The sequence below is a fragment of the Scleropages formosus genome, chromosome 14 (assembly GCF_900964775.1).
Source record: "Scleropages formosus chromosome 14, fSclFor1.1, whole genome shotgun sequence".
NCBI classification, from domain to species: Eukaryota; Metazoa; Chordata; class Actinopteri; order Osteoglossiformes; family Osteoglossidae; genus Scleropages; species Scleropages formosus.
In genome coordinates this window covers 21,963,040-21,988,819 of record NC_041819.1, presented here as the reverse complement: position 1 = coordinate 21,988,819, position 25,780 = coordinate 21,963,040, and the positions used below count along the sequence as shown (strand labels likewise).

At 46.5% G+C, this 25,780-nt stretch overlaps 2 protein-coding genes across 7 annotated transcripts in view; both read right to left on the bottom strand.

Annotated features, from left to right (window-relative positions):
* LOC108929008 (formin-like protein 2) overlaps nt 1-21,387 on the bottom strand; it is a 55,228-nt gene extending 33,841 nt beyond the window's left edge. For 3 of the 4 annotated variants that reach the window (XM_029257960.1, XM_029257961.1, XM_018743283.2), the window contains exons 1-2: nt 20,397-21,386; nt 319-402 (exon numbers count right to left, since the gene is read on the bottom strand). In XM_029257960.1, coding sequence (XP_029113793.1) covers nt 319-402; nt 20,397-20,513 — 201 coding nt within the window. In that variant the 5' untranslated portion in view covers nt 20,514-21,386. Of the gene's footprint in view, nt 1-318; nt 403-20,396 lie in introns of all 4 variants that reach the window. The other variant, XM_029257959.1, reaches the window with a different exon arrangement.
* Nucleotides 21,388-25,313: 3,926 nt separating this feature from the next.
* LOC108929005 (myosin light chain kinase, smooth muscle-like) overlaps nt 25,314-25,780 on the bottom strand; it is a 61,273-nt gene continuing 60,806 nt past the window's right edge. For all 3 annotated transcript variants that reach the window (XM_018743274.2, XM_018743275.2, XM_018743276.2), the window contains one exon: nt 25,314-25,753. In XM_018743274.2, the coding sequence (XP_018598790.1) occupies nt 25,500-25,753 (254 nt within the window). In that variant the 3' untranslated portion in view covers nt 25,314-25,499. The remainder of the gene's footprint in view (nt 25,754-25,780) is intronic.

Genomic DNA, 25,780 nt, shown 5'->3' with positions numbered 1-25,780 from the left:
CGTAATTTGGCTAAACACACAGCTAAAAATACGGTTTCTCCAGCTAACCAGCAGGCAGCTCTTATTCCACTGATGACAGAGATTAACAGAACTGAAGGGCTTTACTGACCTACCACTGTGTACTCGTGTCAAACCGAGACGCCAAAATGTCAAGGGCAATGATGGCAAAGTCTCGCTTTACCTTTGTCAGCGTAATCTAATCCGCTGCACATCACAGCAGCCCTTTCGCCCCCAACCACCAGTAGTCACATTAAAATACTCTGGTGCACACCACTATGTCTTCTAACGCCGCAGGAAGATCTCAGAGTAAGTCTTCACCTGGTCGCAGATGAGTTCCCATTTCTTCTCGTTGTCATACTGGCGAAGCAGCCTGGCTTTGTCCGGCGGGAGGTTCATGGAGTTCTGCGAGGAGAGAAAAAAAACAGCATGATATGAATGATCAGCCGACCATCAGCACACCATACAGTGGTTGAACCAATTTGCACGGGATATAACAAAGAAACTGGTGAAACACTACAAACGGTTACGAAGTGTCATTCACTGCTATGGTCCAAGGAGGACACACTTCCAGGGGGCTCCATGGGTCGTGTCCCCAGCTGCCATTGGCATGAGAGCTGAGTTCTTCTGTGAAATTAGTGCTGACCTCTTCTCATTTGCATTCTGGTGCCTTCACTCCTCAGCCTTTCATGTCCCATGTGACCCAATATGGAAGAACATGCAGATCCTTTCATCAATCACTAATATCCTGTAGAAAGATCTCCAGCAGGATGTAGAAAACCTCTAATCTCATGTATCTCCCCTCCTTCTCTCCCTCCATTGACTTCCAGTAGTCGTACACTCTGGTTATAGTCTGCAAGACCCTCCCTGGATCTTCTCCCCAATACCTGCAGGACCTGATCACTTGCTAAACCCCAACCAAACCACTATGCTCCTCCAACTCTTGCTGCTGCTCTGCCTCACACCCTCTGCCTCCAAGAGAGACTCAAGACCATCATGACCACGCATTTCACCAAGTGGTTATTGATAAAGGATGACTGTATCGGTCCCAGTGATTCATTTGTGTGAAGTCAACAGCCATTTTGTCTATTACACAACGCCTGCATTGCCCTTTCGCTTCACTTTGCCCAACTTTAGAGCAATATCTGCTTCATTGAACTCCCCCAAAGACACCAGCTGCTTGGTTTGGCACTAAACCCAAAGAATACCCCATTCTTCCGACTGGAACAATTAGCGCTTAATTGCCAACAGCCTCCCCCACACAGGCTTTACAATATCAGACACACACACACACACACACACACACACACACACACAACTTTGTTAGGTTTCAAATGAGAAGCTGGAGCTCACATTCACCACCGAGACACTTCCGTGTTGTTCTGTTTAGACTCTCAGAGTACAATGAGGGTTGACGTGTGACACGATCACCCCAGGCCTTCCTCCGCAACAGGGGGACATCCCAGTGGGTGGGGGTGGGGGGGGGGGGGGGATATGTCAACCACGGAGATACACCGATAGCTGAGCTAACTCCACCTTTGCATTATACTTCATTAGTGACACTTCACTGCACTTCCTTCTGCCCCCTGGCTCCTTGCCACCTTGTTTTTTAACTGTGCATCATTGTTCTTACAAGAACTACATGCTGCATGTCTCTGACTTATTCTCTGTTACGCGGTCTTATGTAACTTGTTGCAAAGGGCACTATACAAATGTTAACTCAACTGAATTATTTGCTGAGCAGTGCTTTCATCAAACGCAACATGGAAGTCTTACGGTTTTTAGACTGTTGCCTTTTTATACACTGTTGGATATTTCTACTGAAGGCATAAAGATTAAATATCTTTGCTCAAGGCTATGACACAGGGCTCCTTTAAAATTTGAATATCCATCCATCCATCCATCCATCATCAATAACTGCATCTCCAGTGCAGGGTTGTGGTGGTCCAGAGCCTATCCCTGAAGCATAGGGTGAACCGCTCAGGACTTCAAGCCAATACTCCTCACGCACCCTAGAGATAAGTAGAAGTTTTCAGATGTAAGAACAATGCAGGGGTAGAAAGGCCCAAAAGGCTGCACCACAAAGCCAGACAGTCAGTGCAACCGCTGGGCTGTGTGACGACTCTCCGTCAAATACTGTAACATCGAAAGTGTGAAAGTGACCGAGAGGAAGTTCGAATGCTGCAAAAAAACCATCTGCTTCTAATTCGGGATGCACATTTCAAAACAAATAAGAAGAAGCTGCCGTTAAACACAAATCAAAAACTTGTATACATTCAGCTGACCAGATAAAATAAGTAGTTTTGCAAATGTGTTGTAGGGGACGTGGTGGTGCAGTGGGTTAGAATGGGTCTTGCTCTCTGGTGGGTCTGGGGTTCAAGTCCCGCTTGGGGTGCCTTGTGACAGACTGGCATCCCATCCTGGGTGTGTCCCCTCCCCCTCTGGCTTTATGCCCTGTGTTGCCAGGCTAGGCTCTGGTGACCCCCATAGAGGACAAGCACTTTCAGTCAATGTGTGTGCAAATGTTTTCTTTAGTGATAAAAAAAAAACTGATACTTTAATAATACCTGCCAGCATTTTGTGGCATGTTACTTTGTTTTACCTATTTATAGAACTGGATAAGCTGGATATCCTATTTACTGGATATCCTTCTCTTTAAGAGCATGACAGTAGAGTTCTTTCTGGAACATTCCACACTAGCATGGTCACAAATTGGTTGGGGACATTGATCTATGACCCCCTAAATACGACCGCCCCTGTGCTGTCAGGTAAGAAAACCAAAGCATAACTGACTACAGCCCACAGACATCGTTGCCACCGGTAACCAACCGCTCACTGCGAAATGTCTTAATGCCAAAATGAGTATTTGGAACATTGATGAATCAAAGCAAAATAGTGTTGCATAATTAAATTGGGAAACATATTAAATTTACATTTATTCATTTATCAAGAGGAAACTTTGCAAGATTTTCTTTTTAACCCTTTTCCCCGTGGTCTCGGGACAAACTCACCAGGAGGGGAACAAGTTCAGTACCCAAAGTGAACACGATTCATTTATGCGGAGCAAATAAAGACCAAGCGCCCAGAAAAGCATGGGGGGAGATTACACTTTGCTGTCGCTGCTCTGCTTTCAAGCATTACCTCATCGCAAGTCTGGGAAAGCTTGCGCTGCGGTCATGACGAAACCAGGAGCGGCAATCACCGAATTGCAAACAGCCAGTGGGGTGCAATCAGTCACCTCCTGCTCTCACAGCCAGCTGGTTGAGAGTATTCACGACTATTTAAACAGCAGCGGTCTGCGAGCTCCATCCCCGCCTCCCCTCAGCGGCAAGTGAAAAAGCAACGAGGTCTTTGCCGGTTGGTCACATGCTGCAGTTTGACCCAGGGCAAATGATCTTGGGAAATGTTTCTGGATAGAGGTCAGCTGTCCATCTCTGGTAGCGGCAGGAGATGGTGAGCTCAACCTCCTTGCAATCCAAAAGGGCTGTGTTACTCATACAAACCTGCAGGTGGTGCAGCGGCTTAGGGACTAGACTTGTGGCACAAAGGATATGGTGTCAAACCCCAAAAGGGACTTTTAACTATCCCCCCTAAGCAAAGTACTTAATGAAAATTGCTTTACTAAATATAGAGATGTGTAAATAAAGTGCGTTTTCCTTACGGGGCAGATATTAGCTGAACACATTATATGAATAATATACTGTGAACACATATAACGTGAAATCATTAGAGATGATTTAAATTCAGTTTAAAGAAAGCAAAATAATTAGGCTGGTTTATCCCTTGCTAATTACTTTACTGTTAATTACAAGCTGATGTGGAAAAACAGCAGGATGTCAGTGTGGACCTCCAATGCCTCACACACACACACACACAGAGCTCTCCACGAGTGCGTTCCTCTTTTCCTAGCAGGGGATTTACTTAAGCCCTTGCTGTAGACACACAGATCTGAGCTCTGAGCTCCTGGTGTAACTCCTTCTGTCGACACACTGCTGTTCGCCTGGACTCCAGGGCCAGGTTCAAACTCAGGGGATGAGACCTTGGATGGACTTTCTCCAGGAGCTTCTCGATGGGACGTTTGGTTAAAGGCAGGCGCCGGTTAGCGGTCAGTCTGACTCCTTCTCAGCTCACTGACTGGTCAAAGACACCCCGCAGAGTCACCCGACCTTCACCGGAGAAAGGCTAAAACCCAGGAAGTTTCCATTTCATAATCCAAAGCCACAGAAACCCTGATTACATACACATCATGGGAATAAAGACAGAAATGACTCATGAAATGGGAAGCTAAATGCAGACTGGTGAAATATATAACCAAAACTAATATTGTGTTGTATTATGAACAAGTCCAATTTATTTTAATATCTCATACAGTTATATTTCAGTGAACCTTTCAGGAAATGGCAAAATGAAAGGCTTCTATATTTTACATGAACTATGGGATGCAGGAAGGGATGAACTGTAAAGGCTTCCATGTATCTGCACCCTGCGAGTCCGTCCTGCTTCAGCTGTACCTATGAATAAAGAAGCAGATATATGGTACACCTAACTGCATTAATTTGTTTTAAAGCACTCAGATAAGTCATTTTATTTACTTATTATTAATAACAAATATTTACCTGACAGCTTTGTACCATTCCTCATTTAGCAGAAACTTTTCTCCAAAGCAGCTTCCAGTGAACTCTATGTAGTGTTATGAGCCCACATACCTTATTTACCGTGGTGACTTACACTGCTAGATACACTATTTACACTGGGTCACTCACCCATACATGAGTGGAACACACACACACACTCTCTCTGTCACTCACACACTATGGGTGAACCTGAACAGCATGTCTTTGGAGTGTGAGAGGAAACCAGAGCACCCAGAGAAAACCCACAGAGACAAGGGGAGAACATGCGAACGCCACACCAGCTGAGCAGGGGATTAAACCCACATCCTCTCGCACCACCCAGGCACTGTGAGACAGCAGCGCTACTCGCTGTGCTACCATACTGTCCAACACAACTTCCTTTAGGTTTGAATACTGAGCTACTTTCCATTACTTATCCATTTGAAAAGCTTGGTAATTTCTACTGTGTCAGTTCATGGTTATTACTGTACCTTGCACAAGCATACTGCAGTGCAGGGGTGTCCATCCTTTTTTGGATATGGCTCACAGTCATATTGTGAACTGCCCCAAGGGCAGTATGTGTAAGAGTCACGGGAAGTGGCCTTAGAATACTAAGGCGTCAGATGAATAAATGGAAATGTAACGTGAATAAAGCCCATTCTGAGGGGTAGCCTGAAATTACCCAGAGTCCCCCGCTCATGCGGCCACATCCCTGGGTCTCGATCTTATTATTGCAAAGTTGGTCTCTAATCCTTTAGTTTTGGCACGGGTACAGGTGCCCCCGTCAACCGCCAGATTAGCCCTGTAATCCAAGAGATCCCTGCTGGAGTTCCAGGCACACGTGTCTCACTGCCTGGCTCTCTTAATAACATCCATGGAGCTGTTTGCATGCATGTCGGTGCTGACATGGTAACGATCTAAATGAGTCATCAAGGATGAGTCAAAGCTGTATTGGTAGTGATGGCAGAAGCACTAGATAACTATGAAAATCAATATAGCAAGGATGGATATACAGAGAGTTGTTATCAGAAATGATTTTGTCATGGGGCACTTCATCTGAATTTGTGCACAACGGTTGGAATTGCCACCCACAAATGATAGATTATCCCCAGATATGAAGCTGGGAACGATAACACAGGACGTTGTCCAAAACAAACATGATGCTCTCATGCAGGAATGGGTCCTTGTAGCTATAGGCAGGTTATGGCTCCTCGTTAAGTGTTGCGCAAGAACCGCATGAGGGAAGAAGCTGAGACATGCCGGAGAACACAGAATTGTGGGCAATTTTGTTCACGTCAGGGGGGGAAAACCACGGCGGACAGTACGGGTAGAGAGAAAGTAATACTGCTGGGTGAGGTACAAACCTTAAAATGAAAGATACAGTGCTGGTTGAAAGTGTGTGACATCCCTGTGTCCCTTAGTCTTACCATGAAATGGGGACCGAATGAGAATCAGTGTTTCTCATGTGACATAATAAGTGTGTAGGTTGCTTTAGAGGAGACTGTGTGTGTAGGAGAAACATGGAAGTAGTTCAGGTGCAAAAATAAGTGAACCTCAAACTGCATTGGTTCAACCCAGTAGGTAAGTACAATCAGCTGTATAAATCATAACCATAATTTCATTTTATAACTTTATTTTAACATTTTATACAAGAATAATGGTCATCCCTATACAGTTCACATACTTTCAAGCAGCCCTGTATGTCACAGTTTACTGAAAAAATATCATAAGCACCCAAAAAACTGGTTTTGCTTAGAAGACTACCCATATTTTTTTTTTTAAATCATCTAATTTTGAAGATTTGATTTCATTACTGTACTAATTTAATTACGGTTACAGCCCCATATGCCAGTACTGACCTCTGAAAAAGGAAGATCATTTGCACCATTTAAGATCTAAGAGGTATAAAGCGGGGAACGCACGACAGATGATGCTAAACGCAGCCATAATTGGTTAAGACACACTAATCTGATTTCCGTCTCCTGTAAATATCAATCCATTGAGAGAGCGTGGCACGGCGCTTCTATTCCACCTTCTACCTCTTTACACGGCAGCACCCTTGACCTTGATCCGGTGTCTTTGCATTATTTTAATAAAATTCAGCATCTTCCAAAGAGGGCGAAAAACACGCAACTGTAAGAACACAAGATAAAGTCATTCTGAGCTCTGAATACTGTGAAAATATGTCCTTATGCTGTATATTTTTCCTTGCGCAGTTGGAGATTTTCCCAATTTGCTAGACTTGCCACTGAGCTCATTCTCTCAAACGTCAGGTATACCAGCTGCCATGGTGGTTGTGCAGCTAGATGTTCAAACAAGAGGCAGATGGTTCGAATCATGTTTTGTACCTGAGACCCTGATGAAAACCCCGAATTTGACAATACACAAACGTTTGATACTGCAAGCTGGGTATCACTTTGATGGGGGGGGGAAACATCTGTATTCGAGAACAGGTGAACAATCATGTTGATGTTTCACAGGTTCTCACCTCAAAAAGTCTTGTGAAACCTGTAGGAGTGATTCCCAGAACTAAAGGGCCGCGAAGTGATCTTGAAGGCACCTGTCACCAATGCTATGCTTACCATTTCTTCCACAACACGGAGGAATGTGGTTCCGCGATCACCTTGGCCCTGATGTCTGGAATCGTTTTCATGCCTTAGATGTTTTCTTTCATCATTCATTGACTGCTGCTGTAAACCTGTCCTGCTCCGACTGCACGCATGAACTGCCCATATGCATTATGTTCTGAAATTGTGAAGCGGTGAGTTAACTTTGCTCATGGCTTGTGTGGTCACGGGTTGCAGCAGATAGATTTTTGAACAAGTGCTGGTTCTCCAGTTGTGGTTCTCAGTGTGGGAACCACTGGGCCTGTGGCCCTGGTCACTTGGTAACCATCTGTCATTCTGATGATTATATTCACACTCTGTTAGGGCAGGAACCGTTTTCTCCAAAACTGAAAGTTCATAGTTTCTCAGTTAAGTCTCCTGTACGTTGGGATAAGATCCCTGTCTCCCTCAGAGCTGCTGAGTCCTTCCCAGCATTAAAGAAGGGTCTCAAAATCCATCTCTTTCGGCACCATTTCTCTCCTAACCTCCTAACAGCTTTGTAAATTGCCATCACATCGCTCCCATGACCGTCTGTATATTTCCTATCTGTTTCTCAGTTCAGCAGGCAGCTACTTGAGGGATGTGAACCAACAACACGGTGGTATCAGACAAACAAGCTGTGCTTTGATAATCCTGCATCTAAAGCTCTTCAACTTCTGATGTCTCATTGTTTATGCTCACTTTCATTTGCTAGGTGAATAAACGTAAATTTAATTGTGAAACAGCCACATCTACATGTCGTCAATCAGCTTGTCAGAATCTCAGATGGAGAAGCGCTAGTGGCGGCTGCGATAGCAGCGGCTTGTTTCACACACCTGGACAAGGATTTAAAGTGGTTGAAATAACAACAATCATCAGCAACTGCTACATTTCCATGGGAACCTCCAGTGAAGTCCGGTTCCTGGTGCTAGATAAACTTTGTAGAACGGTGAGATACGGGGAAAAGAACACTTGGGATGATCGGACCCGGTCAAAGGTTAGAGACATTACACCGGTTCAGCATCTCCAGCCATGGGGAACCTTGTAATGCATAAAAGCTCAAGTGCGTGAACCCAAACACGGTACAACTGGCAGGTCAGGTCGGCACGAGCCATGTGCCTACCAGAGGGCGACAGGTAGAAAACTTGCTGTGAGCTCAGTGTGGCACATTCAATGGCCAGGGATCACCTATTCAAAGGATGGAACCTTTTTGTGCTGTAATGTCCCCCCTCTAATGGAGGTCAAGAAAGGTCAGGTCAGTCACCTTCAAACACACACACATTTTCAGAACCGCTTGTCCCATACGGGGTCGCGGGGAACCGGAGCCTAACCCGGCAACTCAGGGCAGAAGGCTGGAGGGGACACACCCAGTACGTGATGCCAGTCTGTCGCAAGGCACCCCAAGCGGGACTCGAACCCCAGACCCACCGTTGAACAGGACTGTGGTCCAACCCACTGCGCCACCGCACCCCCTGCTCACCTTCAAACAAATATAAACAAATCCAACCCGGGCACCGAGGTGTGTGGCATGCACCGGAAGACTCGGGAAGAAGCACGTTTCTCTAACTCCATATCTGAGCTCCACATGGTCTCAGGGGATTAAGAACAGTTCTTTAGGCTTCTGAGCTATACCACGGTAAAATCGCTTCAATGCATCAAAAGGCCAGGGTGAGCTATCCAGCAGTCAATACAGTAGGCCGGTGTATTTTCCAGAAGGGGCGGCCACTGAGCCTGTTTGGCACACAGGGCGGGGGCCTATTGACACCCCTCCCCCAAGTCTCAGCCACCCCCGAGAGGGGCTCCTGAAAGGGACACGAGACCCCTGAGGGAAACCCAGTGGGCGCGTTTACATCTGGGGCCGGAGGTGCCGATAAATCGGCGTGCACTCGGGGCGAGTTACACGGCATGCTAGGAAGGTTACAGGAGCCACAGTTTCAGTTTTACACTTTGCAGAGGCGTCAGCAGGACAAGGGTAGAATTCAAGTGAAAAACATAACTGGGTGTAACCAAACCCACAATGTAGAACATTCATTGCGGGGAATCCGCTCTATTCCGGCACTTCGCTTCTGTTTTGACTGCAACGAGCGCGAACGGGGCGTGAGTAAACGGGAACGATCAATGGGGGAGCCCCCCCCCTTGCAACCCGCCACATCCGCACCCTCGCCCTCATCCGGATGGGACTCTCTGTAAGCAGATGGGCTGGGAATAAAGGATGTTGAGGCTGGGCGTACAGTGATCGTCTCCTGCGGCTCCGGTGTCTCCTCGCTCGTCACGGTGCGGACCGCAGCCTGGCAACTCGCACCTGCAGCATCTGACAAAGACACCAACCGCCTGCCGGGCAAGTCAATGCGGCCCCCCAATCCGGTCCCGGAAGGATGAGCCGGGACAGCTTCGCTCCTTTGAAACTCCCCAGGACAGATCGCCGAGCCCCAGAGCCTCAGCACCAGCGCTTGACCGCTATTTACTGCGGTATTAACCTAAAGACCGGACACAATGCTGGAGAACTTCGGCACGGGATTAAAGTCCTAGAAGCCCGAAAATAAGGACAGACGGGAAAAAGGGATTAAAAACCCTCCCTCTTACTAGAGCCTAAACAGCAGAAAAGAGCATGTATAATCTGTTGTTTTCGTCCGTCTTCCTCGTATTTTTCAACGTGAGGTGCGGCACCGGAGACTCCGGCTGAACTCGCTGTGGAGATGTTTTAATTCATTAATTAATCTGATGCTTTTCTCCAAAGCAATTTACGATGCTAAGCCACCTATGATTATGGGTGCTGCTTGAAAGTATGTGAACCCTATAGGGATGGTCATTATTCTTGTACGCAATATTAAAACACACTTGTAAAATGTCAATGTTACATTTAAAACGTAAACTTACGATGAATAAATGACTGATTTGCACAGCTGATTCTACTTACCTATTTGGTTTAACAAATGCAACTTGGTCTTCACTTATTTCTGCACCTGCACTACTTGTGTGTTTCTACCACTCACATGATTTCCTCTAAAGCAACATATGGAATTGGTCGTTACACACCTGTCATGCCACATGAGAAACACTGATTGTCATTAAATACCCGTTTTGCGGTAAAACTAAGGGATACACAGATGTCACATACTTTCACGGCCCTCGCCGCACTAGGAACACGAGTGGAGGACAGAACATTCTAGAATCCACCCATATGAGCTGATATATCCACTGATATATTCATTGATTATCGCGATAAAGAAAGCCAGCATCCTTTGGCAAAACAGAGCATTGCTATTTTTCAGTTGGAAAAGAGCTGTTTGACTGCATTAGAAGGATATTTTAACGCAAAATGAAACATCACAACCCAAACGCCCATCAAATGTCTGCACAGCGCACATTGGCACTATATGGGGTAATAACTATAAATAGCTGACCACCTCTGAATCTTTTGGCCTTGGAGGCCTAAACTGAGTAAACAGCAGCCTTCATCTGATCCCACGGTAACCCCCTTAGAGGATTATCTCTATACGCGCTCTTCCTCTGCAGATACTTAAACAAGTGGCTTCCTATAAAAGGTATGTGTGGTGCTATTCCTGATTTCCTAATGGGCTGAATGACATAAGCGTCACATGGTTTAAAGGCAAACTTTGAAACTTTCCAGTAAATAATTTCTCTCAATTTAGTGCATTTACTAGCCATGACAAAGTTTACATTTCTTTACTTAGCAGAGACTTTTCTCCAAAGCGAGCTCCAATGAACTCTATGTAGTGTTATGAGCCCACACACCTTATTCAGCAAGGTAACTTACACTGCTAGATACACTGCTTACACTGGATCACTCATCCATACATCAGTGGAACACACTCTCTCTCTCTCACACTATGGGTGAATCTGAACAGTATGTCTTTGGAGTGTGAGAGGAAACCAGAGCACCCAAAGACTTACACTGCTAGATACACTACTTACACTTGGTCAGTCATCCATACATCAGTGAAACACACACTCTCTCTATCACTCACACACTATGGGTGAACCTGAAGAGCATATCTTTGGACTGTGGGATGAAACCAGAGCACCCAGAGGAAGCCCACGCAGAGAACATGCAAACTCCACGCAGACTGAGCAGGGATCGAACCCACATCCTCTCACAACCACCCAGGAACTGTGAGACAGCAGCGCTACTCGCTGTGTCACCGTGCTGCCAGTTTATGTATATGTATTGCCAAAGTGTTGATAGAACAATTTTATTATCAATAGTAAATAATTAAATAAATACAAAATCACTACATTTTTCTACTAAATCTCTGTCACTCGCTCACTATCCTTTCCTCGTCCTTCTACCTCACTCGTTCATGCGTTCTGGTCTTTGGCGGTATGGCAAACTGTATTGTAAAGCACAACCCAGTTTCTAGTTAAAATGATCACTTGGGATGTCAGTTTAATTGTAAGTCGGAGGCTTCCCACACGTTCAAATACTGTACTAAATGGGAAACGAGTCTGTGCAAACGTCCGCTGGAATCTTACGCAGGCCTGCGTTCGATTTCTTTCAGTCTTAATAAGTTATTAGTATTCTGCACTGGTGGTCCGTGCTCACGTTTCTTTTTAAATGTGGATGATCCTAGTTACGAATTTCCTTCTGCCAGAAGCATTTATTATTTGATCTACATGATGACTTATATAGAAGCCCTGCACACGTTTTTGGACAACGGACTTGGACTACGGTGCTTGATCACTTCTGAGAATCACTCATTTTTTTACCCTTGCTTTATACTCTCGGATGTTCCCCATATTAAGGATTAAATATTAATTTCCCATGTGGCAACCAGGACCGCAGTGGCTGGCTTTTCAAAGAGACCACCAGCTCTGGGGCTTGTCGCTTACCTGGTAACCCCCCTCCACCCAAATCAAGGCCACCCAGGGGTGTCCAGAATGGCCTCCGCGCAACGGGAAGTGATCTGGCAGCCTGCCGGTTGGGGTCGGGTGCCAGGCCCCGTTTGGCCGAGCACAAGGCCCGTTCAGGCCCGCAAGCTGGCTGCGCCCACCCTGGCAAGTGGCATCACGTCTTTTCTAACAGAACACACATTGTCCTGCTCCCACTGAACACACGATGTACAGCGATGCTTGGAATGGTGGGGCACTGCACCGGCACCCTTCGGGTTCATCAGCAACTGAGTGTGTGTGTGTGTGTGTGTGGCAGAAAGGGATGCAGAACAAAACCCAGCATGTTTAACTTTGGAAACTGAACCGGATTAGTGCCGCTGCGAGGGTCACTAAATCATCCGAACGCGACCGCTGCTGTAAACCCGACCGAGGCGCAAACGCAGCCGCAATCCTTTCTTCTGAAGACAAATGTAATTACAGCGGCGCTAATCCCGGCACGGCTGTGGCATTAGAATTAAAGATCAGATACTGTACATCTGCACGACTGGCACCGAATGAAACGCTGAGATCCTTCCAAGGCACCGGCGGGGGCGCTACCCTGGATCGCAATCCAAGGACAACGAGGGCACTTGGAGGTGGGGGAGGGGTGCTTACAAATCTGGCTACTGGTCCCCGGCATCAAGGGGTCTCTGCAGAGACCGCCCCCCCACCCCCCCAGCGCACAGCCCCTGGCTTCCGGCCCGGGATCTCAGCTAATCGGCCGAGACGACAGCGAAGGGTCCCCTCCGCGCTACACCTTCACGCTCCGTGCGACCGTGTGCGATCCTGACAGGAGGAGCCGCAGGGGTCTTCCAGAGCCCCCTGACGAGGAAAGGACGTCCTCCCTACCGCTGCCAACGCGGCCCTGACACCATCCAGGGCACGGGTTACAATCGGACTGACAGGCAACATCCAATCAGCCGCTCATTTGAAACCCATGACTCTCACCCTCACAATCAATGATCATATTGACTCCCAGTTTTCCACACAGTTTCCTTATAACTAATTTTTATTAATTTATTCATTATTGATGCTTTTTTCCAAAGTGACTGTCAAGCTGGGTAATTTCAGTGGATACGGGGCGCGGGGGCACGGGTCGTGCTCTCTGATGGGTCTGGGGTTTGAGTCCCACTTGGGTGTGTCCCCTCCCCCTCCAGCCTTATGCCCTGTGTTGCCGGGTTAGGCTCTGGCTCCCCGCGACCCCGTATGGGACAAGTGGTTCAGATGATGTGTGTGTGTGTGTGTGTGTGTGTGTGTGTGTGTGTGTGTGTGTGTAATTTTACTGGAACAATTTGGGGTAAGTACCTCGCTCAAGGGTAGCGCAGCAGTAGGTGAGATCTGAACCGACAGCCTTTGGACCCAAAGGGAGCAGCTGCCCCTCCTAGAAATATCACCTTAACCAGGCAAAGATTTCCATTCTGTTCATCAAAAACTGGCGCTTGTCGGCCGGACAGTTTCTTCCCAGTATGCAGTTATAAATGTTTTATTGCACAGTTTTTATATGAGAGAAAAAAAAAAAAAAAGGCTTCTTGACCTGGGCACTTGAACTCCCCACACAGTGAGGGGAAAAAAGCAAAGGAGGAACATACAGGGTGTCATCAATTATGAGGAGGAAATGTGCGAAAGCGAAATGTAGCACGGTCACGCTGTCGAGCACTCGTCATCTCATCTTGTCTTATCGGCAACACTTCGCTGACACCGATGATATTCGCCTTTACTTTTATTGTATTTAGAGCTAAAATAATACTCTTTATTTGCTCTGTGGAAATGTGACAGCGACGTACTAAGGCACACGAAATGCACAGTTAATATTTTAGTATTTGGAATTATCTTCCAGTATTGGCCATGGATGCTACTAATAAAAATCATGTTATTAATAACAGCGGAGGTCTGAATTTTGCACGTGAGCGGTATGAAATTTTCACACAGATGGGTGGTTTTGAAGAGTTTTTTCAGCACAACCCATCAAATACCAGGGATTGCCGACGGGAAAATGTTGTTGGTAAACAAAAAGAAAGAAAAGTGAAAGCAAGATGCACAAGAGGCTATTCTGAGCAGAGAGACTTAGAGGTAACAGATGACATGCTGCTGCTTTACCGCGGTATCTCTTTGCTACTGTTTGATTGGGAGGCAGCAACTGAGCATTTATAATAATTAAGGCAATGTAAATAATGTCATTAATGTAAATAATAATAATAATTTAAAAATGGCAAACTGTAAATGGCAAAAGGTACATCCCATGGTATTTGCTAATAACAGGTAACCCACAATACACGCATAATGTTTTTGATTCCAAACACACACACACACACACACACAATCTGAAACTGTTTGTCCCAAGGGGGTCACGGCGAACCAGAGCCCAACCCAGCAACACAGAGTGCAAGGCTGGAGGGGGAGGGGATACACCCCGGACGGGACGCCAGTCCATTGCAAGGCACCCCAAGCGGGACTCGAACCCCAAGCCCACCAGAGAGGAGGACCTGGGCAAATCCGCCCCCCCCCACATTGAAAACAGTATTAGCATAAACATTTTTCACAGCAGTAATTATTCTAGAATGCTCCACACCCTTCTTCAGAATGAAAAGAAACAGAAGAGCCCATTGCTCATTTGCGATGCGTTTGTCAAACACACAACACTTAATATAATACAGAAAAGCGCTGCTATAGAAGCTCCAAACACATGTTCAGATACAATTAACTGAAAAAAAAGGGAAAAAAAAAAAACAGTTTTTGCTTCTGCAAGGCACAAGAACGGTGTTTTAGTTTGGCGTTAATTGCGCCGCGAAGCACAGGAAGACCATCTGAAACCGCTTAGTGTGTTGAACAAAGACAGATGTGTTACAGCTGCTCAACCCCCAACAGAAGTCGGACCTGAAGAAAAACGACCGCGTGGAGGGAAACGTTAAATAATGAAATCAACAGAGCTATTTAGGGTTACGACAAAAACGTGGATTTCTGGTTGCGGTACGGCCGTCGAATCTGAGGTGCGAACCCTGCTGAAGGCGAGGGAATTATTTCCATGCGGAGCCCATGTTTGGCGGGATTAGAGTGGACATTTTTAGAGTACGGTCGTCTCTGTTTGGACGAGTCCCCGGCGTAATTCATCGCGGGCTGTGACTCGCCGTGGCCTGCGGCTCGAGGAAAGCGTCCCCAGGGCCGCGCGCCCATATCAGCAAAGCACATTTTAAAGAGCGGTGGCCTTTAAACGGTGCCACGGAGGTCAAACGGTAGTCAATCCCCGAGCGTGGCGAGCCGAGCTGCGGTGACCGTATCGATCCCCTGCTATAATAAACAATGAGGCAATTTGGTGTCGCGGGAAAGGAGCCTCTGGATGATGAATCCGTGCGCCATGTGAGCTCAGACAGGCCCACGACGGAAGGAAGATCTGAGCCGTACGGTCATCAGCAGTCAGCGCTTCTGGAAGGTTCAGCTACGGTTCCAGTTAACCGACACGATGCATGGAGAGGAGGAGGACAAGTAAAGCAATTATGAAAGATGGTGTTCAGGTGGACCTTCATCCTGGTGCCAAAAGCAGGATGGGATTGATTGACCTTTAGGAGATCATTAACACTTGACCAGCCATTTCATTTATTTATTTAACAGACACTTTTCTCCAAAGCGACTTCCAATGAACTCTATGTAGTGTTATGAACCCACACACCTTATCCACCATGGTGACTTACACTGCTAGATACACTACTTACACTTGGTCACTCATCCATACATCAGTGGAACACACACACTCTCTTTGTTACTCACACACTATGGGTGAACCTGAACAGTATGTCTTTGGACTGTGGGAGGAAACCAGAGCACTCGGAGGAAGCCCACACAGACACGGGGAGAACATGCGAACTCCACACAGACTGAGCGGGGATCGAATCCATGTCCTCTCGCACCACCCAGGTGCTGTGAAACAGCAGTGCTACTCACTCTGCCACTGTACCACCCCACCAGCAACTTCTAGTTCAGTTGAGGGTCATGGTGGTCCAGAGCCTATCCTGGAAGCAAAGAACATGAGGCAGGGTACACCCCAAACAGGACTAAAATTCATCACAAATTAATCAGAGACTCATTAACTCTCTCTCTGACACACACACACTAAGGGCAATTTAGAGAGACTAGAAATACAACTTTGGACTGTGTGAGGAAACAAGAGCGCCTGGAAGACACCTAGATGAACATGTAGAGAAACATACACACTCCACAGAGACTGCGCTTGATTCTGTCCCACAGTCCAGGCTGTGGCACCAGTGCTACCTGCTGCGCCACGGTGCCAGACATCAAACAACAACCGCACATTTTATTCTAACTTCTTCGCCTTGAGTTCACATTCCTTCGCAGAAACGTCTGTTTTTCGGTAAGGCAAAAAATTCAGTGACTTAAGGCCCAGGAAAATCTCTGCGGCCGTGATGGATGGGACTTAGGAAGAGCCGGACTGAAAGGAACCACTTAATGCTTTATGCACCAGTCAATCCGAACCTTGAACACAACCCCCTCAAGCGCCGACGCGGATTCGACGTCGATGCCGAATCTTCGCTGAGGAATTGTAGAAACGAAATGAATCTTGACGTTTTCAAATTTTTCAAAAGGTGAAACTTTGATGAACAAGGTTTACAAGGAAACGAATTACCGTCGGATCGCGAACTAACAGTACTAAAGAGAACTCTTGGTACTCAGTATAACAGCAAGGCGGGTTTGGCCTTTAACAGGAAATTATTCTGAAGGAAGCCAATTTTCACAGTTGAAAAATGTGCCATAACCAGACATCATCTATGTGGATTCAACGCTGTGCAAATCGCACATAGTCGAACCCGTGACCAAATAAGTGGCGGACAGGCCTGGGTGAAACGTGCTGTGTGATTGGTTGGTTTATAATTCAAATTCAGTTTCTTTATTTATTTCTTTATTTTCGGAAGGCTCAACAGAGCGGGAATTGCCACTAGATAGAAGAAATCGAAAAACTAAAATAATAACACCAAACTGATTTATTTATAAATGTTATTATGTTTGTATTTATTTAATTTTTTAATTTATTATTTTTTTTAATTTTATGTTCTGTTAATTAAGATATTAATTCATTTTTATTGAATTTATTTTAAAATATAAAATGAATATTCTATTTTTTAGTAATTTAGTTATTTCCATTTAAATTATTAAAAGTGAACTATATTTCTCTCCTTTATTTGATTACTTATTTAATTATTTTTAACTATCAAAATGAAGCTTTTACTATTTTTTATAATTAATTTATTTTATGCTGTTAAGATTGAACTTTGTAATATTAAGAAATTTATCACGTTTTGTTTTTTTAAAATGACTAAAATCTGTCTTTGTTTAGAAGGACAACTGAGAGAACTGTTATAACTCCTGGGAGAAGGACGACTGTAAAAGTAGACGAATGTCGACCTTATTTTTCCCTACAAAAGTGGATGCAGGCGAATTCTTGAGGGGGGTGGGTTCAAGATTCTGAATGACAGATACATTAACATACAGTATTGAGCAACACCGGGTTTTGTCCAAACACATTCTGGCCTTGCCATCACTTTACTGTGAAAATACCGCGTTCCATCTGCAGTTCACGTGAGAAATACTCTTCTTCTTATCTTGTGCGGCAGCCAAAGTCGTCGTGATTGTGTCTGGTTCGGCTTCCAGTCATAACTGAGGGAAGCCGCCCAACAGCGGACTGCAGGCAACAGAAATATGACAACTAGAGCGTCAGGGAAGCCTGGTGAAGTCTCGCCGCTTTCCGCTCGCCTTCTCGTTATTGTACCTATTTTTGGGTGAGAGCTCATCTCCTCCGGGAGTAAATCCGTCACAATCCGCGAGGCAACTTTCAGATGAGCTCCTGGGTAGTTTACGAACACGGTTAAACCGGACATTCCAAGCAGCAAAGCTGTGCACAGGTGGCCCTTCCTGCACCTTACCAACCTCTGGAGAGAAATTACCTATCTTACGCCGTGGTAAGGAGAGGAGCATTATTCGAAATCCGGAATCTGGGCTTTTTAGGTCATCTGCAACTCACTCCACCTGCCATCAACAGCTGCTGTCGCCACGCTGTCGCCACGAAGGAGAAGCAGGTGAGGGGCAGTGGTGTGACGTCCACCGACAGCTCTGACAAACTGGAAGGGACACACCCAGGACAGGACACCCGTCCATCGCAAGGCACCCCAAGGAGGACTCGAACCCCAGCCCCACCAGAAACCAGGCACAGGCCAAACCCGAGGTGTCACCGCACCCTCCCGGCACACACTCCTGCTAATGATTTCCTGCAGACTCTCGCTGCAAGTGCTGTAAAACCGACCGCCGGCACACTCGGATCAGGAGGGAGCAGTAAAACGTGGTCGAGAGGCGTGGTAATTAGAACAAAGTGGTCCGGCGTGCGGTCAGGGGAGGCGTCGGGACCGTGGTGGGGGATGCCACGGCCTCAAGTTGTACCTCCAAATAACGAATCATCACAGTTGAAATTAACGGAGAAAATACAGCTCGGGAATGCAGACACACACAGCTGTAAACAGCACTAAGCAGGGAAATGTAGTCAAGAAAGCAGCTCCACCTGTAGAAGATCGGGGGTGTCCTCACATCGCCTCCCATATCCCTCCATGACACAAAGTGTCCACTGTCCCAAAAAAGAGGGTGCGAATCCAGTGAACGCACACAGGGTGACCGGGTGGGGGCACATGAAGATTTGAGATGTTTATTCTACATGCAGCTTCAACATGATCCTCTCAAGAGGCTACAGGGGCAACGCTGAGGGAAACTGATGGGTGACCAAGAAAGATCAGGGAGGGAAGTGCAGTTGTTCCCTTTAGGGACAGGAATCACCTTATTAAAGTAGTGCAAAATGTGAGCATTTACTCACTCATCTAACACACTCCTGCAAAGTGACTGTGATTTACCCATCTGCATGTTTTTACTGTATTACCTTACTCAAGGGGAGTACACCCAGAAGAGAGAATCGAACCTGAGACCTTTGGGTTTAACAGTAGCAGCACTAACCACTACAATAGCAGCTGTCTGTGGTAGATGGTCTCATTGTTGTTAAGCCCAACGGTCAACCAGGGGTCTTCGCTGGATCTCATAGTTCGGAATCCGCACGGCAGCTCACGCCGCCTTTTTCACACACGGTCGGAACCCGGCGCCCGAGCAAAACCGAAAGTGTGCGAAACGCGGTAAGATGACACTGTTTCTGTGCATCCCCCCATCCGGAGGGGAGCACAGGGCACCCAGCCTGCTGCAGGCCCTCCACGTGAACTGTTACGTAACACACCAGGCTTTGTAGTGGGGGTTGGGGGGGGGGGGCAGATGGCAAATGAAATTAACCTCTTTACCACACTTAAACCCCAAATGAAACAACACAGCAGCATCAGAAACAGGTGCCTCTTGTGAAAGGGCACAAGTTGGCAGTAAAGGGTGTTACCGCGTGGCTGAGTAAACACACACAGTTTACTCAGGGCAGTAAAGGACGGGGGGGTCGGGAAGCACCGCAAATAACGCTTCCCTTTGAAAATCTCGGGAAAGAAGAAAACATCGCAGAAACTTGGGGAAATCCTTCGCAGCTCCTCGAGGCGTCAATCCCTGGCATTTACCCTGATTTACCCTCTAATAAAGCTTAGTGATTTTAGTTTAAGTTCCTTGATCAAGGGCACAACTGTAAAGGGGATTCAAACCCGACACCTTCTGATCCGAAAAGCCGCAAGGCGCTATTGGAAAGGGGGCGTGGCCCCAAACTAATCGATCCGCTCCGTTCCATTCGGACACTTCGGAACTTTTCGGGTCACACTGTGTGTCACACTCCGCACGTGCCTCGTTGCGGCAGGAACAGACTCTCGCGCGGTGTACTCCAGGGGACTGTCACGCGAGACGCCCCAAATCGTCTGATCGATAACAAACAAATCCTGTGTATCGATCCCCGTCGTTCCACGCCACGGCTGTGCTCCCCGCGCGCACCTCGCCGCGGGGCCCGATCGCACCCCGGCCCCGAGCAGCCATCGAGAGGGGTAGTAGAGGGAGGGGAGAGAGGAGAACACACTTCAAAGTCGTCCCTGTCTCGCGCCGGTGTTTCCGCCGCGCCTACTTGTTGCGCTCGTTCACGGGATGCCGTGTGTGTGTGTGTGTGTGTGTGTGTGTGTGTGTGTGTGTGTGTGTTACCGCGTCGAGTCAGGGAGACACACTGACAATTAGAGCCGACAATTAAGTGCCACATCTGGGCGGCGACCGCGCGCTGCAAGTCCGTCGCGGGCGAACGGAGCGGAGGCGGATCAATAAGGCCGTGGATGTGGTCGTGGAAGGCGGCGCGCGCACGTACCAGCACGAGGGCGAAGCGCTCCTCCAGCTCGCCCGACTCGGGCATGGGCGTCTTGGGGGGGGCGCAGGGGCCCCGGAAGTCCGCGTGATGGGAGTCCACACTGCCCGCATTGCCCATGGTGCCCCAGGTTTACAGCGTGCGTGTCCGTCACGGAGGACGGGGTCGAGCCCCGGTGCGCGCGACCCTGTGTGTGTGTGTATATATCCCACTATGTATGTTTACAGCGGAGCTTTAATTCCACTGCGTTTTTATTCCAAATTCCACTGTATATCGATATACAGATATAGATATATATGTTCCAGAGCCTTCATTCATTCCACTGTGTCTCTACTCCAGACTCTTAATTCCACTGTGTCAATTTTCCACTTTCTCTTTATTTCAGACCGCGGCACTGATTTATTCCGCCGCCAGTCTTTCGAGCCGCGCTTTTCTTCTTCTACCCAACCTTTACTCCACTGGTTTTACTGCACTTTCACCCTCTTTATTCCGTAATTGATGTATTTATTCCAGTGTCTTTCCTCAGAAGAATTTGCTGAGTCTCCCTTCCAGTAGGTCTTTTTTTTTCCCCTGGACGCTTCTATTGAACCGTTTTTTAAATTATTATTATTCCGGAACGTCTTTATTCCTCCAGCGTGTCGTTGTTCCAAACCATCATTTATTCCACTGCGTCTTTATTCCAGCACCTCCGGCCCCCATCAGTCCCTCGGCGCAGCGGCGCGTCTTTTCCCCGCGTGTCCGTCCGTGTTGTTGCGCAGCCTTCGCACCCGAGTTCGCCGTCACTGCTCCTCGCTCGCGCTCCGCTTCATCTGTATGAGCGAGTCACGCAGCGGCACACGCGCGTCTCTCGCTCATCTTGTGCTGTGAGCGATCGGCGACGGGTGCGTGTGCGCGCGCGCGCGTGCGTGTGTATGTGTGTGTGTGTGTGTGTGTGTGGGTGTGTGTGTGTGTGTGTGTGTTCCTCGACCTCCTCCTTCTCCGTCTCCTCTGGTGACTCGACAGGAGCTCGATCCTGTTGCACAATTTCCGCAGCGATGATGGAGCTCATGATTCACACACACACACACACACACACACACACCGCAGACGGCAGTATCCACATTCAATTGCGGACACAATAGTGGCATTCAGACCGACCCCCCCCCCCCCCCCCCCCCCTCCGGCCTTCCCCCGCACTAGATAGAGAGAAAGAGACCAGGAGACTCAGACACGATGTTCTACTGCATCCTGGAGCTTTTATAGCACCTTCTCCCTGCAAGAACATTTCCACATGAGCACACTGTTCACACTCTTCGTAATACACACTATAATACACACTCACCTCCGGCTGTAGTAGCCTTGAGCAAGGTATTTACCCTAAATTGTTGCAGTAAAATTACCCAGCTGTATAAATGGGTAAAGAAGTGTAAGTTGCTTTGGAGGAGACGTTAGCTGAAGGAATAAGTATAAAGATGCAGACTCCAGACACACTGAGCTGGGTTTGAACCCATGTCCAGATGGGACCTTGATCACCTGAACATACAGTGGTACAGGGAGTACAAAGGGATGCTCAGGTGTATCTGCTGGGGGGTTTCGATTTCGCAGGGAGCTGGAGAGAGGCTGTGTCCGGTGTGTCCTTGGGGCTCAAGGAGAGCAGTTCAGGTGTGACCCAGTGAGGCTGGGAAACGAGTTCCAGACTGAGACACCCAACCCCCCGACCCCCCCACCGGTGCCGGGGTTTGCGTCGCCTGTGGAAATGAGTTCTGCATGTTGTCGAGTGATGCCGTGTCACTGCAGAGCTCCGCTCCGTTTACCCTACACCTCCCTGAGGGACCAGCAGCACCTCAAAGTCATAGGTCAAGGAGTGTTTCTGACGACATTTGAAGATGTTCTGAATAAAATATTGCGGTAAAAAACACTGGAAACTGAGTGCGAGAAGTGGGTTTCCTGGAAGAGGGGGACACAGATGCTCTGGATACAATGCCGGTGCTGTCGGAATCCTCAAGGCCCAAAGAGGGAAAAATCTTAAAAAATGTAACTTCCCATTAAAAATAATGTAATTGTTATTTATTTTACTGTATTGTTTTGCAATTATTTTTTATAGGAAAAATACATCTCAGTAAGTGTGTTTTCCCATAAAAATAATGTAATTATTATTTAATGTTATTATTTTGTCATTATTTTGATTGAAAAAAATAAGTCTCAGATAATGTAATTTCCCATTAAAAAATAATGTAATTGTTATTTTATTTTATAATTTTTTAAATTATTTTTCATGGGAAAAATAAGTCTCAGATAATGTAATTTCCCATAAAAAATAATTACCACAGAAGGAAGCCAAGGAAAAATGTTATGGCTTGAACCTCACCAGCTAGCTTATCTGCTGACATCATAGCTCATCACTTTGTGAAATATGCGATTGTGTTTCGTTATGAACAGTGTTCTTTACATTTTATTCGTTTAGCTGAAGGTTCAGTTTCTCCTTTTGATTCAGAGCCATTATCGTCAGTTTGGAGTGAGTCGAGAAAGACAATGGCGACATCTTGTGGGCAAATAGTAAATTGCACGTGCGGGAAAATATATTTTATGGGAATATTAGTTGATCAACATATTTCATAGTCATGGATATTCCCAAGTAGAGCAACTGAAGAAATAGATTTTTCTCGACTCTTTTCAGTGCTAAATGAATGTTTATGAAAGAATGAACAGTGGTATTTATTGTTAGTGATGGAGCAAGAACAGTACAGTTATGGACAAGATCTTGTAAAGTGGAAGTTGCTCTTTTAAGACCAGTTCTCTTCCAATGCTGCGGTGTCTGTCACCAAGACTCTTATTCTGGAATGTTCCAGAAAAGTGGCTGAAATACTTAATAGTTGTTTGGATGAAATGCCAGAAAAGAATGTAATTCATAACTGTTTGATTTCTATTCATCTCATTTAAGTTGCTGGACTTTCTCGCTGAAGCTGTTTAGGTTATTTTGGCTTTTTCCAGGATTTCTTCTGCTCTACATAATTTGTGTTAGAAAATTTAAGAGTAGCTGTCACACTTGAAGCAGCACAATAATGATAAGGGTTAACTAGGGTTAAATTTTACCCTGTACCTCAAAAGGTTATAGCACAAACAAATAAGGGAAAACGTCCATTTAAAATTTAAATCTGATTTTAATTAGCACAGTGTTTCAAAAGTTTAATTTCATATGCAATGCTGTTCAAATTTGTCCACATTAAGAAATGTTTTTCAGAAAAATCTGTTACATTATGAAGTTTATATTTGAATTACTTTAGCGCATCAAAAATTCAAGTGGTGTGACACTATATGAATGGATATGAAGCCCAGATGAACAAGCTCCACGAACTGATTGTGTGTTAATTATTTTTTAATTGAAATTTGGGACAAAATAATTAGACCATCAGCCCTCAGAAACAAACTGTCCATCATCAATAAAGTATTTAATGTGCCCCAAAGCCCCGTCCAGCGTATGTTGGTCATGACATCATCACCTCCTCCTCACCGCCTGTCCCTGTCCGCGATCTCTCAATGGGGCATCAACATCCTTACCCAACCCCAGGTTCAAGCCGTCCATCAGGTTCCAGGGAATTAGACCTTTTTAAAAGTTATATGATTCTGGACAACATGTGCTGGTTAAGTGAGGAGGATGTGCCCTCTGTATGTTACGGGTTCGAATTCTGTAGAGGACTCCCTGAACCCATTGTCCTTCACTGATCTGGGACACTAGTAAATCTGCGAGGAACGTGTGTATGTGTGTGTGTGTAAGTGTGTGTGTGTGTGTGTGGTGTGATACAAGACATGTCAATATCAGCTTGGGTTCTCCTATTGACACATGTAATATGGACCCTAGGATGATATTCCTCACAAGACTGATCATTACCCATCATTCGATTTAACTGCCCTTTGATGGTAAATCACTTGCCTCATTATGTTTTCATGTATCCGTCGGCATGTTTACAGCCTCGGCTGCTTTATTCCGCAGCGTTCGCCTCGTGGCTTTTCCGCTCAGAGCTCCGCAACCACCAGGGGCGCCGGTGAGTGAGTGTGTGTTTTTTTTTCCCCTCCAAAAACGTCCTCTATAAGCCCTTTCCACGAAAAAGGTCAGTTCAGTGCATAGCCCAGAAAAAGGTTTTGAAAATTTTTCTTATTCAAAAAATGAAAAGAAATGTAGCTAATTTAATACATGGTATTTATTCAGAAGTGGAAAGGATTTACTTGTATCCATTTATTTTGTCATAATTATTAATGCAATTTTTTAATTTTATACTGGATTCTAACTGTCTGTTAAAATGTTTTACTGGTCAAAATGAACGAATGAGTGAAGTTTCATTCCCCTGGGGCCCCGGTAGGGTGTTGCTCAGGGCCCCCAGGTGCTCCGAAAGGGGCTCGTTGACTGCGTCTGTGAAAAACGTGTTATTTCCAAAGGAGACATGAGCGACAACGGGCGTCTGTGACAACATTTATTCTGGAACGGTGAGTGACTACAGCTGTCGTGTTCTCATGGTACTGGGATGATCGTCAAACAGACACGCGTCGAAAACAACGAAAGGAAATGTAAAGGAAGCCTGCGTACGTCTACAGAGAGTGTCCTTCGTTCCCATCCCTCCATAACTGTGCTGCTCGGATGCATGCGGCTTTAGTTTGCAAAGTTCAGGCACAAACTATGACGAGGTACGGACTCCGTGCTTAAATAATGTTAAAACTGATGCTTAAAAAAAAAAAAAGAAAACAAAAAAAAAAGAACACAGTCAAACACAATTCAGTTGGAAAGAAAGAAAAGTCCGAGTAATTTCAAACACGGCTGTGTTGGTAAGAACGCACACGGTCACATGGCCTCGTGGACGTCTGCTTGGGTGTCTGTTATGTGGAAGTCTCTTTGGCAACGTGCGGATTTCAGATTATTATTATTATTATTGTTATTATTATTATTACTGTGGTTATTGTCGTGTGGACACGTCAGCTGGAATGTTATGGATGTTGCGGTAACGTCGGATCAGTGCCTCATATCTGTCATTATGGTTAAGAGAGGAAGTGTAGGAAGAGGGCGGAAGGTGAGCAAAGGGACGCTCTTCCGCCATTGGTCAGTTCATCAAAGAGAGAGGGTTCATGGGTAACAGTTCATTCTTTCTCCTCCTCCTCCTCCTCCGCCTCTCCCTCCTCCTCGGCCATGAACTCGACGAGGAGATCCGCTGTGCACGTGGCCTCGCCCATGCTGTTGACCGCCTTGCAGGTGTACTTGGCGTCGTCCTCGCCGGACACCTCCGAGATGGTGAGGCTGCAGTTGCCGTCCTCGTCGTAGTCGATCTGGAAGTGCCGCGTCTCCTTGATGGGCTGGTCGTCCTTGTACCACACCACCTCCGGGTCGGGGTACCCTGGCAGAACACACGAGCCACATCATC